Source organism: Capsicum annuum, chromosome 3 (genome assembly GCF_002878395.1).
Source record: "Capsicum annuum cultivar UCD-10X-F1 chromosome 3, UCD10Xv1.1, whole genome shotgun sequence".
NCBI lineage: Eukaryota > Viridiplantae > Streptophyta > Magnoliopsida > Solanales > Solanaceae > Capsicum > Capsicum annuum.
This window is the reverse complement of record NC_061113.1, coordinates 26060732-26074476: the sequence shown is the minus strand read 5'-3', so window position 1 is coordinate 26074476 and position 13745 is coordinate 26060732. Positions and strand designations below refer to the sequence as shown.

At 35.3% G+C, this 13745-nt stretch overlaps 2 protein-coding genes across 2 annotated transcripts; one reads left to right on the top strand and one right to left on the bottom strand.

Annotated features, from left to right (window-relative positions):
* Positions 1-5275: 5275 nt before the first annotated feature.
* On the top strand, positions 5276-11564 carry LOC107856523 (probable LRR receptor-like serine/threonine-protein kinase At1g67720). Its single transcript, XM_016701519.2, has 9 exons — positions 5276-5796; positions 5996-6542; positions 7652-8106; positions 8456-8591; positions 8759-8830; positions 8910-8978; positions 9153-9224; positions 10954-11025; positions 11120-11564. The coding sequence occupies exons 1-9, from the start codon at positions 5691-5693 to the stop codon at positions 11160-11162; spliced, it is 1572 nt and encodes a 523-aa protein (XP_016557005.2). The 5' UTR covers positions 5276-5690; the 3' UTR covers positions 11163-11564.
* Positions 11483-13199, bottom strand: LOC107856524. Its single transcript, XM_016701520.2, has one exon. It carries the CDS (start codon positions 12703-12705, stop codon positions 11977-11979), a length of 729 nt encoding a protein of 242 aa, XP_016557006.1. The 5' UTR covers positions 12706-13199; the 3' UTR covers positions 11483-11976.
* Positions 13200-13745: the final 546 nt, after the last annotated feature.

Here is a 13745-nt window from a genome sequence, read left to right as displayed (position 1 = left end):
TCCTTTTTTTATTTTTATTTTTTCTCTATTTTCTATTACTCTTTTTTTTCCTTTTTCAGTTTTTTTCTTCATTTTTTCTTTTCCTTTTTTTGTTTTCTCTTTCTTCTTTCTTTTTTCAATTTTTTCTTTTTCGTTGTCTTTTTTTCATTTTGACTTTTTTTTTTCGTTTTCTTCTTTTCCTTTTTATTTTTTCTCCTTCTATTTTTTTATTTTATTTTTTCTCTATTTTCTACTACTCTCCTTCTTTTTTTATATTTTTTCTCCTTTTTCTCACATTTTTTTTCCTTTTTTTCTTTTTATTTTTCTCCTTCTTTTCATTTGTTCGAACTAGCAAATATAAATACAAGTGAGGACTATAAAATATAAATACAAAGGCGAATTATAACATACAAATACAAGTGGGAACTATAAAATACAAATACAAATGCGAACTATAACGTATAGATACAAGTGTGAACTATCATTTGTATTTTTTAATTATTGAAAAGAAACGATTGATTTTATTTTTATGAATATTTATTTATATTTATTTATACGAGTTGTATTTATTGATACAAATAAATACAATTCAATTTTTTTATAAAAATATAATATTTATTTGTATTTTTAAAATCATTGGTTTCATTTGTTCGTAATTGTATTTGTATCAAGTGATATTTATTTATTTACAAATACAAATAATAATTTTGACATACAAATAAAAAATGGTACATTTGTATCAAATGATACATTGCATATTTATATATTTTAGAATCAAGAAAATACAATTAATGCATTTACTTGTTTGTATACAAATACAAATGATAAATTATACATAATCACGGCTAAATACAATATGCAATCAACTTACAAATACAAATACAAAATAATTATTTAAAAATAAAAAGACATCGATGAAAATAGAATACAAATACAAATATAATCTAAATATAAAAACACAATAAAATCATAATACAAATATCATCCAATATAATATACAGTCAATTATAAAATACAAATACAAAACAGTTCTTTAAAATACAAGTGCGAGTTATATAAAATATAAATGATGGTGCTAACTAACAAATACAAATACAAGTGCAAACTATAAAATATAAATATAAACGCGAACTAGAAAATACAGATATAAGAGCGAACTTTAAATACAAATACAAATATAGTTGTATCAATGAATACAAAAATATAAATGACGGTGTGACTACAAATAGGTAAACAATTATGGTATTTATGTTATCATCAATGACTTGTGCTCGAATAGTTATATTTTTTAAAAATATAAAATAGAACAACAAAATGATAAAGAAAATAAGTACAAAATAGAAAAGAAAAAAAAGAAAAAAAAAGAGAGATAGAAGAGAGAAAAAAATATATAAAAAATAAAAATAGAAAAAATTAGAAAAAGGACGAAGAAAAAATGAGGAAAACATGAAAAAAATATAGAAAAATAAAATGAAAAAGAAATGGTAGTGTTTTTGGCAAGAATAAATATGTAGTGTATTTATATTTTTATGAATACAGACCACTGAGTAAAAGTGAATACATCGGCTGTGAATCAAATACAGCAGCTAAATGGTACTGTATTTATATTTTATATGAATACAGACTATTGATAAAATCGAATACAGCGGGTGTAAATTGAATACAGCGGCTATAAATGATAATTATGTCAAATATGGCTATGAAAGGTGAGTTTTTCAGTAAAATGTAACTATTTTTGAAATATCCTCTTTTAATAATTGGTGATATATATGGCCTTTTTCCGCTTTAAAGATAGTGAATTCAAGAACTTTAATAAGTTTTTTTTTGGTAAAAGGGGATAATGTCATAAAGTAAAACCAAAGTTTACAGGGATGTAGTTTGTGGCAGAGCCACTGTACACGCGCTAGCAGTAGTGATAGCATAGCTATTATATAGACTATTATATAAAGCCTCTGCACTTATTCTATTCCTCCGTCTATTAATTGGTCCTCCACTTCTATCAGCCTGCAAAATATCCTTTAGGGATGTGGGAGGGACCCGTAGCAGCAAAGGTCCATCAGTAGTAGTATATACATTCACTCTTGCTAGCGGATCCGCCAACTTATTCTATCCCCTACTAACATGCTGAACTAGTGGTTTATCCAGAGCCTGTAGTAGGTACCTGCAATCATTTAAAATAGATGAATTAATACTTGATGAAACTTGCAACAGTTTTACTAGTTGCTCACAGTCTACATTTATTTTTAGAGAGTTCAACTGATACTGACGAACGATCGATAAACCTAGCATGAGAGCATGGATTTCTGCCTCTAAAGGGCTAGTAGTGGATATGTGTTCAATAAAGCCTAAGAGCCAGGCTCCATTGTGGTTTCTAAAGACTCCCGCTATAGTAGCACGACCTGAATCAGGCTTAAAGGTAGCATCCGAATTAAGCATTATAGCTTTGGGTGCCGGAGGTTTTCATTTGACATACAGAGGGAACATATGCTTTTTAAAATATGTTTTCCCGGCCAACAACCAGAACTCAGAAGCTACCGATAAGACACACGCCAGGCTTATATTAAAAGACCTTTTCTCAAAGGTACATTTATTATGGCTAGTCCAAAGAGTCCAAAAATAGTAACTGAGAAGAACTTTTGAGGGAATGGGCAAACGAAGGGTTTGGTTAGAGTTGCTTGGCTTTATTTCTAAGATCCTAAGGAGCCACCATTAGGGGTGGTGATCAGTGATAGGTAACATGATGTTGGTTATTTGAACAGAGATTCCTAACTCATCCCAAAATAGCTGTACAGCCTTACAATGTAAGAAAAAATGGGAAATAGTTTCAGGAAAAGAGTGACAAAGAGGGCAGAGAGGTGAGGAAATACAGTTTATATAATGCAAGTAGGAGGCTGTAGGGAATCGATTGTGATGTAAAATCCATAAAAAATTCTTAAGCTTTGGTGGAATACCTAGTTTCCAAATCCACAGGAAATCTACGCCCTCGTTGCTCGTAAGCTCTTTTCTAAGTAAAGTATTATAACAGGAAGCGACAGAAAATATTTTATTATTTGTAAGGCCCCAGGCGATTCTGTCAACATTAAAGGCATCATACCGAGGGAAATAAATAGAATTAATACGACTGAAGATGGTCTGGGTAAAGTCAAACAAGAGCTCAGAGAAAATCCAATGATTATCAGTTTTGTAGGAATCAATATTAGCTTTGAATTCATGCCTTTGAAGGGGCCCTTGAATGAAGTTATGGACAGAACAATCTGGCCTAATCCAAGGGTCAGTAAAGAAAAGGACATGTTTCCCATCTGCAGGTTGCCATTGAAGCCCAATTTGACATTGAACCCAACCTGTCATAATTGTTGTCCAAATTCTAGAATTGTCATCTTTGCGCCTAAGGTACTTAGATCTGAGTATCTGAGCCCATGGCGCATCGGAATGAAAAACACGCCATGCAGAAGATGCTAACCGAGCAAGGTTATTGGTTGTGAGACGTTGGATTCCAAGCCCCCCAGTGTCCTTAGGCGTAGTAACATCTAGCCGTTTTAGGAGATGGAGCTTGCGCTTAGTAGAAGTTGTGCCCCAAAGAAAATTTTGCTCATAGGCTTCCATTTTTCTAGTGACATACCTAGGGAGCCGTAAAAGATACATGACATAGTTGGAAAAGGTATAGTTGGAAAGGGTATTCAGGGTCGACTTGATAAGTGTAGTTCTCCCTGCAGCTGTAAGCAGCGGATCTTTCCAGCCCGAAAGACGACTCTTAAAATTATCTAGAAGGTACTGAAAGTCAAGTTTAGTGGGCTTAGACATGAACATAGGGAAGCCTAAGTACTTACCAAATTTCTGACCCTCATTAATGTTTAGGTCATGAACAGCTCTATCCTTGGCCAAGGTAGGAGTATTCTTAGAGAAAAAAGCCTTAGATTTGGTTAGATTAATTTTTGACCAGAAACTATCTCGAAATGCTTGAAAATTTCAATCATAGTGTTGCAAGAAGAAGAGTCAATAGCAGTACAAAGAATAATATCATCAGCAAAAAGCAAAGGTGAAATGGGAGGAGCACGCGCTGATAATTTAATAAGAGTCCAGAGACAATTCTCAACTGTCGTTTCAATTCTACGAGAGAGTCTTTCCATGCACATAATAAAAAGATATGGAGAGAGTGAGTCCCCCTGGCGGATTCCTCTAGAAGGCGTAAAGAAAGGAGTTGCTGAGTCATTGACCAACAAAGACACCGAGATAGTGGAGACACATGACATGATGAGAGTGACCAAATTTTGAGGGAATCTGAAGTAGAGGAGAGTGTCATGAATGAAGGATCATTCTAATCGATCAAAAGCCTTTTCTAAATATATTTTTGCCAACATGTAACTTTTCCTAGATTTAGAATTTTGAAGGTGCCGAAGGAGTTCCTGCACAAGCATAGCATTATCAGATGCTCTACGACCTTGCAAGAAACTTGATTGAGCTGGACCAATAAGATCCTTAAAAAGAGGTTTGATCCTATTGACAATAATATTAGAGATAATCTTGTAAGTAGTGTTACGGAGACTGATGGGCCTATACTGAGTAATAGACTCGGGATTAGATACCTTAGGAATAAGGCAGACAAATGTATTATTTATTTCCTCAGGGATTTTCCATAGTCTAAAAACTGTGAAGCAAAACTCTTCAATTGAGTGTTGAACAAGGTCCCAATATTTCAGAAAAAAAAAGGATGACTACCGGCAGGACCTGGGGATTTATAGGGCTTGAAAGAAAAAACTAAGTCCATTATTTCCTTATGCGAGACTGGTCTTTCTAAGTAGTCTGCATCTACCTTATCAATAAAGTGTTTGCAGGCCTGGTGGCCATGCCTATTAGAATGGATAAGGTTTGTGGAGTAGAGGTTTGAAAAGAAGGAAATGATAAGGTCTCTGACTTCCTGTCTATTGTCTATCCAATTGCCAATGGAGTTTCGCAGGGCAAAGATCCTATTTTTGCGCCTTCGGTGAATGGTGGACATATGCTAAAATTTAGTGTTTGTGTCTCCCTCATTAAGCCAATGAATATGAGATTTAAGCTTTCAAAATTCCTGCTCCTCATGAAAAAGCTCATTTAAATCTCGATTTAGAGAGTTTTCCAGATTTTGGAGAAAATTACTCGTAGGATAGTGAGGGCACTTTTGAATTCCACCTATTCGAGCTAGGATACGTCTTTTCCTATAGAAGATATTTTCGAAAACTTCTTTGTTCCAAATGGCTACCTGGGTCTGAAAGCGATAGATAGAAGGAAGCAAGTCATTATTCATGCTTGCCCAAGAATTCCTAATAATGGAAGGAAAATGAGGATGAGTAGTCCAGATGGTTTCCATTCTAAAAGGCTTATGAGGTATAGCCGGTGGGGTGGTTAAAGAACTTTAATAAGTTGTTTAGTCATATTCATAACTTTTTTTGTCCTTTAAATTTAGAAACAAAAAATAATAAGAATTACCTAATCCGCAAATGGCAGCAAAGTGAAGCAGGCTTGACTTGGTTCATTCCCGCGTCCTACACCAAAAAAAAAAAACAATGGCAAAAAAATGGCATTTCCAACTTTGATTCTTTCCTCATCACCAACTTCACCCCTCTTTCTCCTATTCTTTTCTTGCTTAACTCACCCTAACTACTCATTCAACCCCCACTCCCACCCCCCACTCCACCCCACCCACCTTAAAATCATCAAAATCCTTGCTTGTTTCCATGTTTCTTGAACCATCATCATTAACCATGTCCTCCTCCTATTCCTCTTTCTTTCTCTTGTTTTTGTCGCTTCTTTTCTTCCCTTGTCTTTCTCAATCACTTAGAGGTAAACTCCTTTTTCTCATTTCATCATTTCTTTTTGACAAGAGCCTTGCAAACAGCCTCTTGTAGAACCTTGTGGCCGGACCCTTTCCTTGGACCCTGCACATGGCGGGAGTTTTAGTGCACCGGACTCCTCTTTTCATCATTTGAAATTTTATCTTTTTTGTCAAAGATTTCAACTTTTCTTGATTTCGTGATTTCAGGAGTGCTGATTGATTGTGGTGCTGCAGTTGATTCTATAGTTAATGAACAAAGATGGGTGTCCGATGCTGGTTTTGTATCTGCAGGAACACCCAAGAATCTTACTGTTGAAGTACTTGATTCTACACTGTCAACTGTCCGTACATTTCCATCGAACAACAATGTTTTCAAGAAATTCTGTTATGAGGTTCCCGTTTATCGAGGAGGGAAATACTTGGTCAGGACAACATATTTCTATGGTGGGGTTAACGGGAATTCGAATCCTCCTGTATTTGATCAGATCGTTGATGGTACTTTTTGGAGTCCAGTGAATACAACTGAGGATTATTGGCATGGAATGTCTTCATATTATGAAGGGATTTTTAAGGCCATAGGGAAGACTATGAGTGTGTGTTTGGCTGCTAATAGTTATACTGATTCCGACCCTTTTATATCTGCTTTGGAACTTGTTTTAGTATCGGATTCATTGTATAATTCAACAGATTTTAATACTTACGCATTGACTTTGATTGCAAGGAGCAGTTTTGGGAACAATGGTTCAATTATCAGGTTAGTTTGTTCACCTATCTGGACCTAAAGTTGTTAGCTTTTGACTAAAAAGGGTTTCTTTTGGTTTGATTAGGTTGGTATTTGAGTTCTAATTATGATTCCTGAATTTTGAGATGGCACTTACGATGCAATTGAAATATTTGCAGTTTATTTATAACTGAATCCCAATTTAGGTGTTAAAATGGTTAACAATTTATTTATTTCAATATCTATTGACCATCAACTTACTCCTGAACTTTTAAGATTTTAGATGTTCGTTCAACTTTCAACATAGAAATGTTTAAGAGAGCCCAGGGTCTATATGAAACAGCCTCTCTACCATCACAAGGTAGGGGTAAGGTCGTTCACACCACCCTCCCTAAACCCCACCTGTGGGATTATACAGTTTGTTGTTGTTGTAATTTGGATTAATTAGTCCGAATAACTCTGTTAGATACTACTGTGCCATAAAGTTCGCTTCTTTTTTCCTACGGAATCCATCTGTTGGCTTGTGGAAATAAGATTTATCATGCATAAAAGGAGAAAGAAAGTGAGAATTCAATTAAGACAATCTAGGAAAATAGAAGGTGTGAAACAAACTAACAATCCTAGGGAAAACCCAGAAGCAAGTCTTATTCTATTCAACTACTCACCCGAATTAAAAATGCAAAAAAGGGTCTTTTAGTAATCCATATACTTAGTATTGTTTGATCACAATGTGAATTGAAATCTTTGAGGCTTTAGGTTCATTCTTGCTGCTCATTTGAAATAGGTTATGGACTGCAAAGCAGTCTATCCTTTCCCTCACCAATCCTAAATTTATTACAAGAAAGACAGAAAAATTCCTTGCATGAGTTATTCTCTTTGTACTAACCAGATAACAGCCTTTGTGGGCATATCTTTTTTAGCGCGTTCCGGAAAATTATTCTTAAGCATAACTAAAGCAAGAAAAATACCACCCCTATATATATAGTTGATAAACTGTCTGAATGCAGTTATACTCAAGTCTATTTGGTCTAGTTTCATAGTTGTTGTTAGAAGACCTAGTATCTGATTATATCAACCATGTTTATACAAACACGTTTCTTTTGGTTATGTGTATCATAACTGCAAGTATTTTAATCTGCCAGATATCCTGACGATGAATTTGATCGTTTCTGGGAGCCCTATGGACGATATTCTCCTGCAGAAAGTTTCAGACATGTTTCTGTTTCTGGTATCTGGAATCACCCTCCTGCAAAAGTATTTCAGACACGGTTCGCTCTCCGTAAGCTTGAAGCTATGGAGTTATTATGGCCTCCAGCACCTCTTCCAAACACAACATATTACATAGCTCTTTACTTTGCTGATGATCAACTTTCGTTCTCAGGAAGAGCTTTCAACATAAGCATAAACGATATACTGTTTTATGCCAATCTTAATGTTACTCCTACTGGCATGGTTGTGTTTGCAAGTCAATGGCCTCTGGCTGGTATTACAAAGATAACTTTAACTCCACTGTTTGGATCAAGTATCGGTCCGTTGATTAATGCAGGAGAGGTTTTTGAAGTGTTGCCCGTCGGAGGAAAAACTCATACTCGAGATGGTAATCTGCTTTTCTTGCTTCAAATATAGACCTAGCACTTGGATAAGTTTTAGCTGTCCTCTAGGATTGTTAAGTCAAACAGACCAGTGTTCATCTGATATCCACATGGCATACCTATATCTTTCTGAAAATACATTTATAATGTTCAATTTAGTGAAATCCATTGAGCTAATCCTCCATATTGTAGCTCAATTGTTTTATTTTTGGCCCGACCAAGAACATCAATTTAGCTTGTAGTCCAATTATCATATTTGCTAACTCCTTTCGGCCCCGATCATTTTGCTTTTTGCCTCTTTTTCTGTAGATTAATTACCTCTGCTACATTAATGTGATATATTTCTTACTGCAGTGATAGCTCTGGAAAAATTGAAGGAGAGTTTCAAGAATCCTCCCCCTGATTGGAATGGTGATCCATGTTTACCCCCTCAATACCCATGGACTGGAGTTACATGTGCTGGAGGAACACGAATTCGTGTAACTTCTTTGTGAGTTCAGATGTCTCTTACTCCATGAACGTCAAACTCCCCCACCCTTCCCGTTTCCTGAGAAGGAAAAAATGGGAAAATGAATACTTTACCTTACCCCAACCCAAATTATGGTTGTCCAAGTGATTATACGTGTTAACTTGTGTTCCTTTTTCTTTTGTCTGCAGAAACCTAACAAGCTTGGGTCTTTCTGGGTCAATATCACCTAGCATTGCAAAATTGACAGCATTGAATGGCATGTACGTGAATATAATTTTCTTAGTGCTCATAGATTTATGGATGCAAATAGATTGTTTAACAGTCTCTTACTTCTCACAGATGGCTTGCGAATAACAATTTGACGGGATCTATCCCAGATCTGAGCTCTTTGAATAACCTGCAGAGTCTGTAAGTTACAGTTTGGTTTCTTTTGTTCTTGTTCTAAATTGGTGTTGCAATAATGCACTTTTCAATTATAGCCCGGCCTTATGTGAAAAATTCACAAAAGGAAAAACAAATAGAAGCTACTTCAACCTTTTGTAATTAAGTGTGTCTATTCCTAATACTCGTCTTTTATTTCAGATACTTGGAAGACAATCAGCTTAGCGGAGAAATTCCCCCATCTCTCGGAAACATTAACAGCCTTAATGAAATGTAAGTTCATCTTTCCATAATAAAACAAAATGAGTATGATAAATAATGGATTCTGGCCCCTCTGTTTGCATAGATATCAATTAGTAATCTGTAACACTTCTGTTTTGCTCAGTTATAGTTTCCCTATGATGCTAGTATACTATAGGTACTGTTTTTTCTCAAATATAGTTACCCTATGATGCGTATGAGTACAATTTTTCTCAAGTATAGTAACCCTACGATGCTAGCATAGTATACGTATAGTTTCTATAACCACCTCAATGGATTTGCTATATCTTCTCTCTGTCACGGAAGTGGGTGCTGGGGGGACACAGCCTCATTAAGCACATGCAAGTAAGGGATTTAAGCTAGAAATTTATTAAGTACCTCAAATAGAGTCTCTTAAGTGATTTTCTCTTGGTATAGACTATAGAGAGCATTTTCAAAAAGGTTGAAGAAGCAGGTTTGGGTAAATTTGTGTCAGATACTTATATTGATCGATGGTAGAGCAGCCATAGATCTTTTTACTGTGAGAATCCAACTGCCAAATCGAGGTTCTCGTCACTCACGCGTGAGATGATCTTCCAGCCTTCACATACTGTAATTCTATAGATCAATTGCTCAAGTTGGAAAGGAAAGATAGCTCGAAGGAATAACAAGCAAAAAGGTACTGCTTGAAAATGTCTAAACTTTGAGAAAAGGAGTAGGAAATCCTTGACACATACTAGGAGCCACTAGAAATTTGTGCCCTTGTGTTTGAGTGTTTCAGGGTTTGAGAATTTGGAAAACTAATATACAGCCATTTAGAATCCTAAAACTGAAGTGTACTGAAGTACTTCACCGCTTCTCCGAAGTTGCTAAAATTTTCAGATCATATAATCTTGGTGACTCTAAAACTAAATTTGCTTGTAAAATCTTGAGATTGTGGTTCCACATTTTGAATACTTTCCGGTCTGTCACATTGTTTGGATTCTCCATGTTTAAACTGGAAATAAGTAACAAAACCAATGTTGGACCACTATCAAATTCGTGATACATGAAAAACGTTCTTATTGACCTTTGTATTCATCTGCCACCAATATTTAGACTACTGCAAAATTTATGAGGTACATGCGAAATAGGATCACAAAGTTTAACGAAAGATAGTTCTTGTTTCTGGATGCAAGTGGTGAGGCTGTTAGGGTGAATAATAGTTCTCAAAGAAAGCAATGAGCTCCTTGACTGCTTAGACATATCTTTGCTCATAGAGTTTCATTTCTTAAGGTACATATACTAATTATGTTCTTTTTTTGTAGGAGACCACAATAGACACATATTATACCAAATGTGAATTTAAAGAGAAATAGGAGATAGATAATTGGTTTGCATGTGTGTCTGAAATATATCTACTTTTCCTTTCTTGTCTTTTTTGAAATAGTTATACATATTGTCAGGTGAGTTGAATATTACTATATTAGTGTATGCCTGGCAATCTTGCTCGTTCACATCGATTCCAAAAACATCATTTTAGTTCATAGCTGAGGAATCAAGAAAAAAGTATTATCTGTTTTTGGCATTATCTCACACAAATCCCTCCATTCCACATGATTTTTACCCTAAATAAAGCTCAATGAAATATCTTTTTTGTCAAGATATTCAAAGATGTTATATCGTCATGACATTTTGTAAGTTAATGTCCTGCAAAGGATGCGATTGAGGAACTTGCTTGATGTTGTATATGCTCATCTCATGTTATTACTATTTGTTACAGCTTCTTGCAGAACAATAATCTGAATGGCCAGGTACCAAGCAATCTTCTCGGAAAACCAGGGTTGAATCTCAGGTAACGAGTCATTCATTGCGGCAGTTTTTCCGTTGCATTTGCCTTTTGCTTTTGTTCAAATATTAATCAAATTGCTCTGTTGCTTTAACTGTAGGACCACTCCTGGGAATCCATTGTTGTCACAGCCCCCTAAATGAGGAGATTGTCTTTGCTCCTTTGGACATTGAGAAGTATAAAATATTCAGTTTTCGACAGTAGATTTCAGACCTACAGTTCTTTTTCAATATTTTGAAAATTTGGTGTAAAGAAAAATCTTGAAAACTTATTTTATTGGAACTCCAGAATACACTCACCAAGACTAACTATTCAAAATGGTTTGCCAGTACACTGTCTGCCCAAGTAGTATAGTAAAATGGAATTTTGCGATAATTTTTTGGTGTCATAGCTGTATATATAGTCATTGAAGTTTTCAGTTTCTGTATTTTCCTCCTGTAACTCGAAAAGTTTGTTTTTCATTCATATATGTATTGAAACGCAATTGTATAAAACATGTTTGTAACTTGTTTATTATGAAAGTGATGCAAGAGTTTTTCTGTTGATTGTAAAGTGACTTACTTTGTTCTGCTCCCTCTCCAATGAAACCATGTATGCGTAATATGCACAAAAAATTGCGAAAAAGAAAAAAAAAAAAAGGTAGAGAGTGTAAATATTGCACAATTCCAAAAGAAATTCAAGAGGCATATGCCTCACTAGTTCTTTGCATGAGAATGAAAGAGAGAGATATGTTAGATTACAGTAACTCTTGAAACTAGATGAGATAGCTTCACATACATTACAAGAAATGAACACATCAACATGGTAAATTAATCAGATTCTACAACAAAGCATGTAATCTAAACTCATGAAAGGAAAGAAAACTAAAAGAAGCCTTGAAATGAAATCGAATTGAAGAAGAAGAAAACATAGAAGAAAGAACATCTCTGCACAATGATTATCAAAAGCAAGTTCTTTTCATCTCTCTATTGCTCTACCCTTTTTCTTAATAGAAAACAAAGGTGGCAATGCAGTGTTTTTTCCCTGTGTACAAATTGGCACATGAATCACAGGTCTAACTCTTAAAGTTTCTGATCTACTTCTCTCCAATCCTTTCTTAATCCTCTTTACATGTTTCTCTTTGGTTGCTTGACCTTTGTTTTTTTCACTTTTTTCTTGATCTGGTGCTACAGATATATCAGCAAGTGAACCTGAAGACGAGGAGGAAGAAGTAGAAGAAGAAGGTGATAATGAAGAAGCTCTCTTTTGCTTCAATCTCAATAACTCTTTCCATAAAACAGTGCATTTTGGTGGCCTAGGAGAAGGATCTTCATCAATAAACCAATTTATTGGCCTAGTTTCTTCCTGACTCTTCTTCACCTCAGCTTCATTCAATATTTCTCCCTCAGTTTTTAAACTAATCTTGTTGAGCTTTTCAGCATAATGCATTTGCCAATAGGGACGTAACTTACCCTCGAAGAACAGCTCGTCCGCTGTGATCATGTTTTCATTGGTTAACTTGCTCGACAGGAACTCGAATTCAGCTGCACTCCGCGCTCTCTCTTGCTGATCTTTTCGTTCTTTCTCTGCTTGTGCATTTGGTGTTATGGATATGAAGTTTTTCTCATCAAGAAACTCTGAAGAGAAGGAAATTCGGGGACTGGAAGTCGGCTCGTCGGATATAGAGGCACCTTCTAAAGAAGCCATGTTAGTTTTTTACCAAGAAAATAAGGGGAGAAAGAGAGACAATGAGGGAAATGTAGCGCAGGATAAAGGTAAGAACCTAAGTTATGTGTGCTTTATAAGGGGAGGAAATTTAGAAGTAATGGCATTTCTGTGTTGTTGTATTTGTAAAACTTTTATGAGGGGTTCTTTGTTATTAGCTAGTAAATGTTTAGGAGGGTGAGAATATTTAAACCAATTGGTCTGGAGAAGCAGAAACAAAAGAAGTAAGCTTATGTATTAGAATATGGGAACAGCACATGGACACCTTTGGAGCTAAAGACAAAAGCTTTTCTACCATGGCATCTTACTGTCTTTTGATGGATTCAAATAATCAGTAGCATTGGACAATAAAGTACTTTGATAGTTCTTACTTATGTTTTTGAACTCCTAGGAGAAGAGAAGTTTCTACTTCTCTTGTTTGTTGTTTTCGAGAAGATGCATAGATGCCTCAATGAGGAGGTGTGATTGGTTGGCTATGACGGGTATGAGGAAAGGTAGAGTTACGCCTAAAATGTATCGAGAGAGGTAATTAAACAAGACATGGAACACTTTTAAGTTGCTGAGGACTTGATGTTAGGAGCTAAGTTGCTCGGACTCTCCAAAAATGTTGCCGCACCCGTGTCGGATCCCTCAAAATTACACTATTGTTGAAGGATTCAACATGCACCCGTTGACATTTTTGAAAACATAGGTTAGGAGGATATAGAGGTAAAGGATTAGGTTAGAAAATTAGCAGGTAATTGAGTGTTGTATAGTTTTTTTATAAGTATTATTATTACTCAAATACAATCTTGTTCTTCAATTTTATTATTGATTGTTGTTCCTCTGCTTCAGTTATCGTATCATGTGTTGTTGCTATTGTTCTCTTTTCCATTATGTTTTAACATGATTGTTTCACTGTTTATCTCCCTTTTTATACTTGATTTTATTATGCTTTATTTGAGCCGAGGGTTTATTGGAAACAACCCTGTACCTTCACAAGGTAAAGTTGCGTACACCACTTTCCTCATATCCCATTTATA

Bases quoted from the DNA above. Each gene is read 5' to 3' on its own strand.
- LOC107856524 (XM_016701520.2), bottom strand. From the start codon at position 12,705: ATGGCTTCTTTAGAAGGTGCCTCTATATCCGACGAGCCGACTTCCAGT.
- LOC107856523 (XM_016701519.2), top strand. From the start codon at position 5,691: ATGTTTCTTGAACCATCATCATTAACCATGTCCTCCTCCTATTCCTCT. The intron at 8,107-8,455 runs GTAATCTGCTTT...TTCTTACTGCAG, and splicing joins AAAAACTCATACTCGAGATG to TGATAGCTCTGGAAAAATTG. The intron at 8,979-9,152 runs GTAAGTTACAGT...CTTTTATTTCAG, and splicing joins TTGAATAACCTGCAGAGTCT to ATACTTGGAAGACAATCAGC.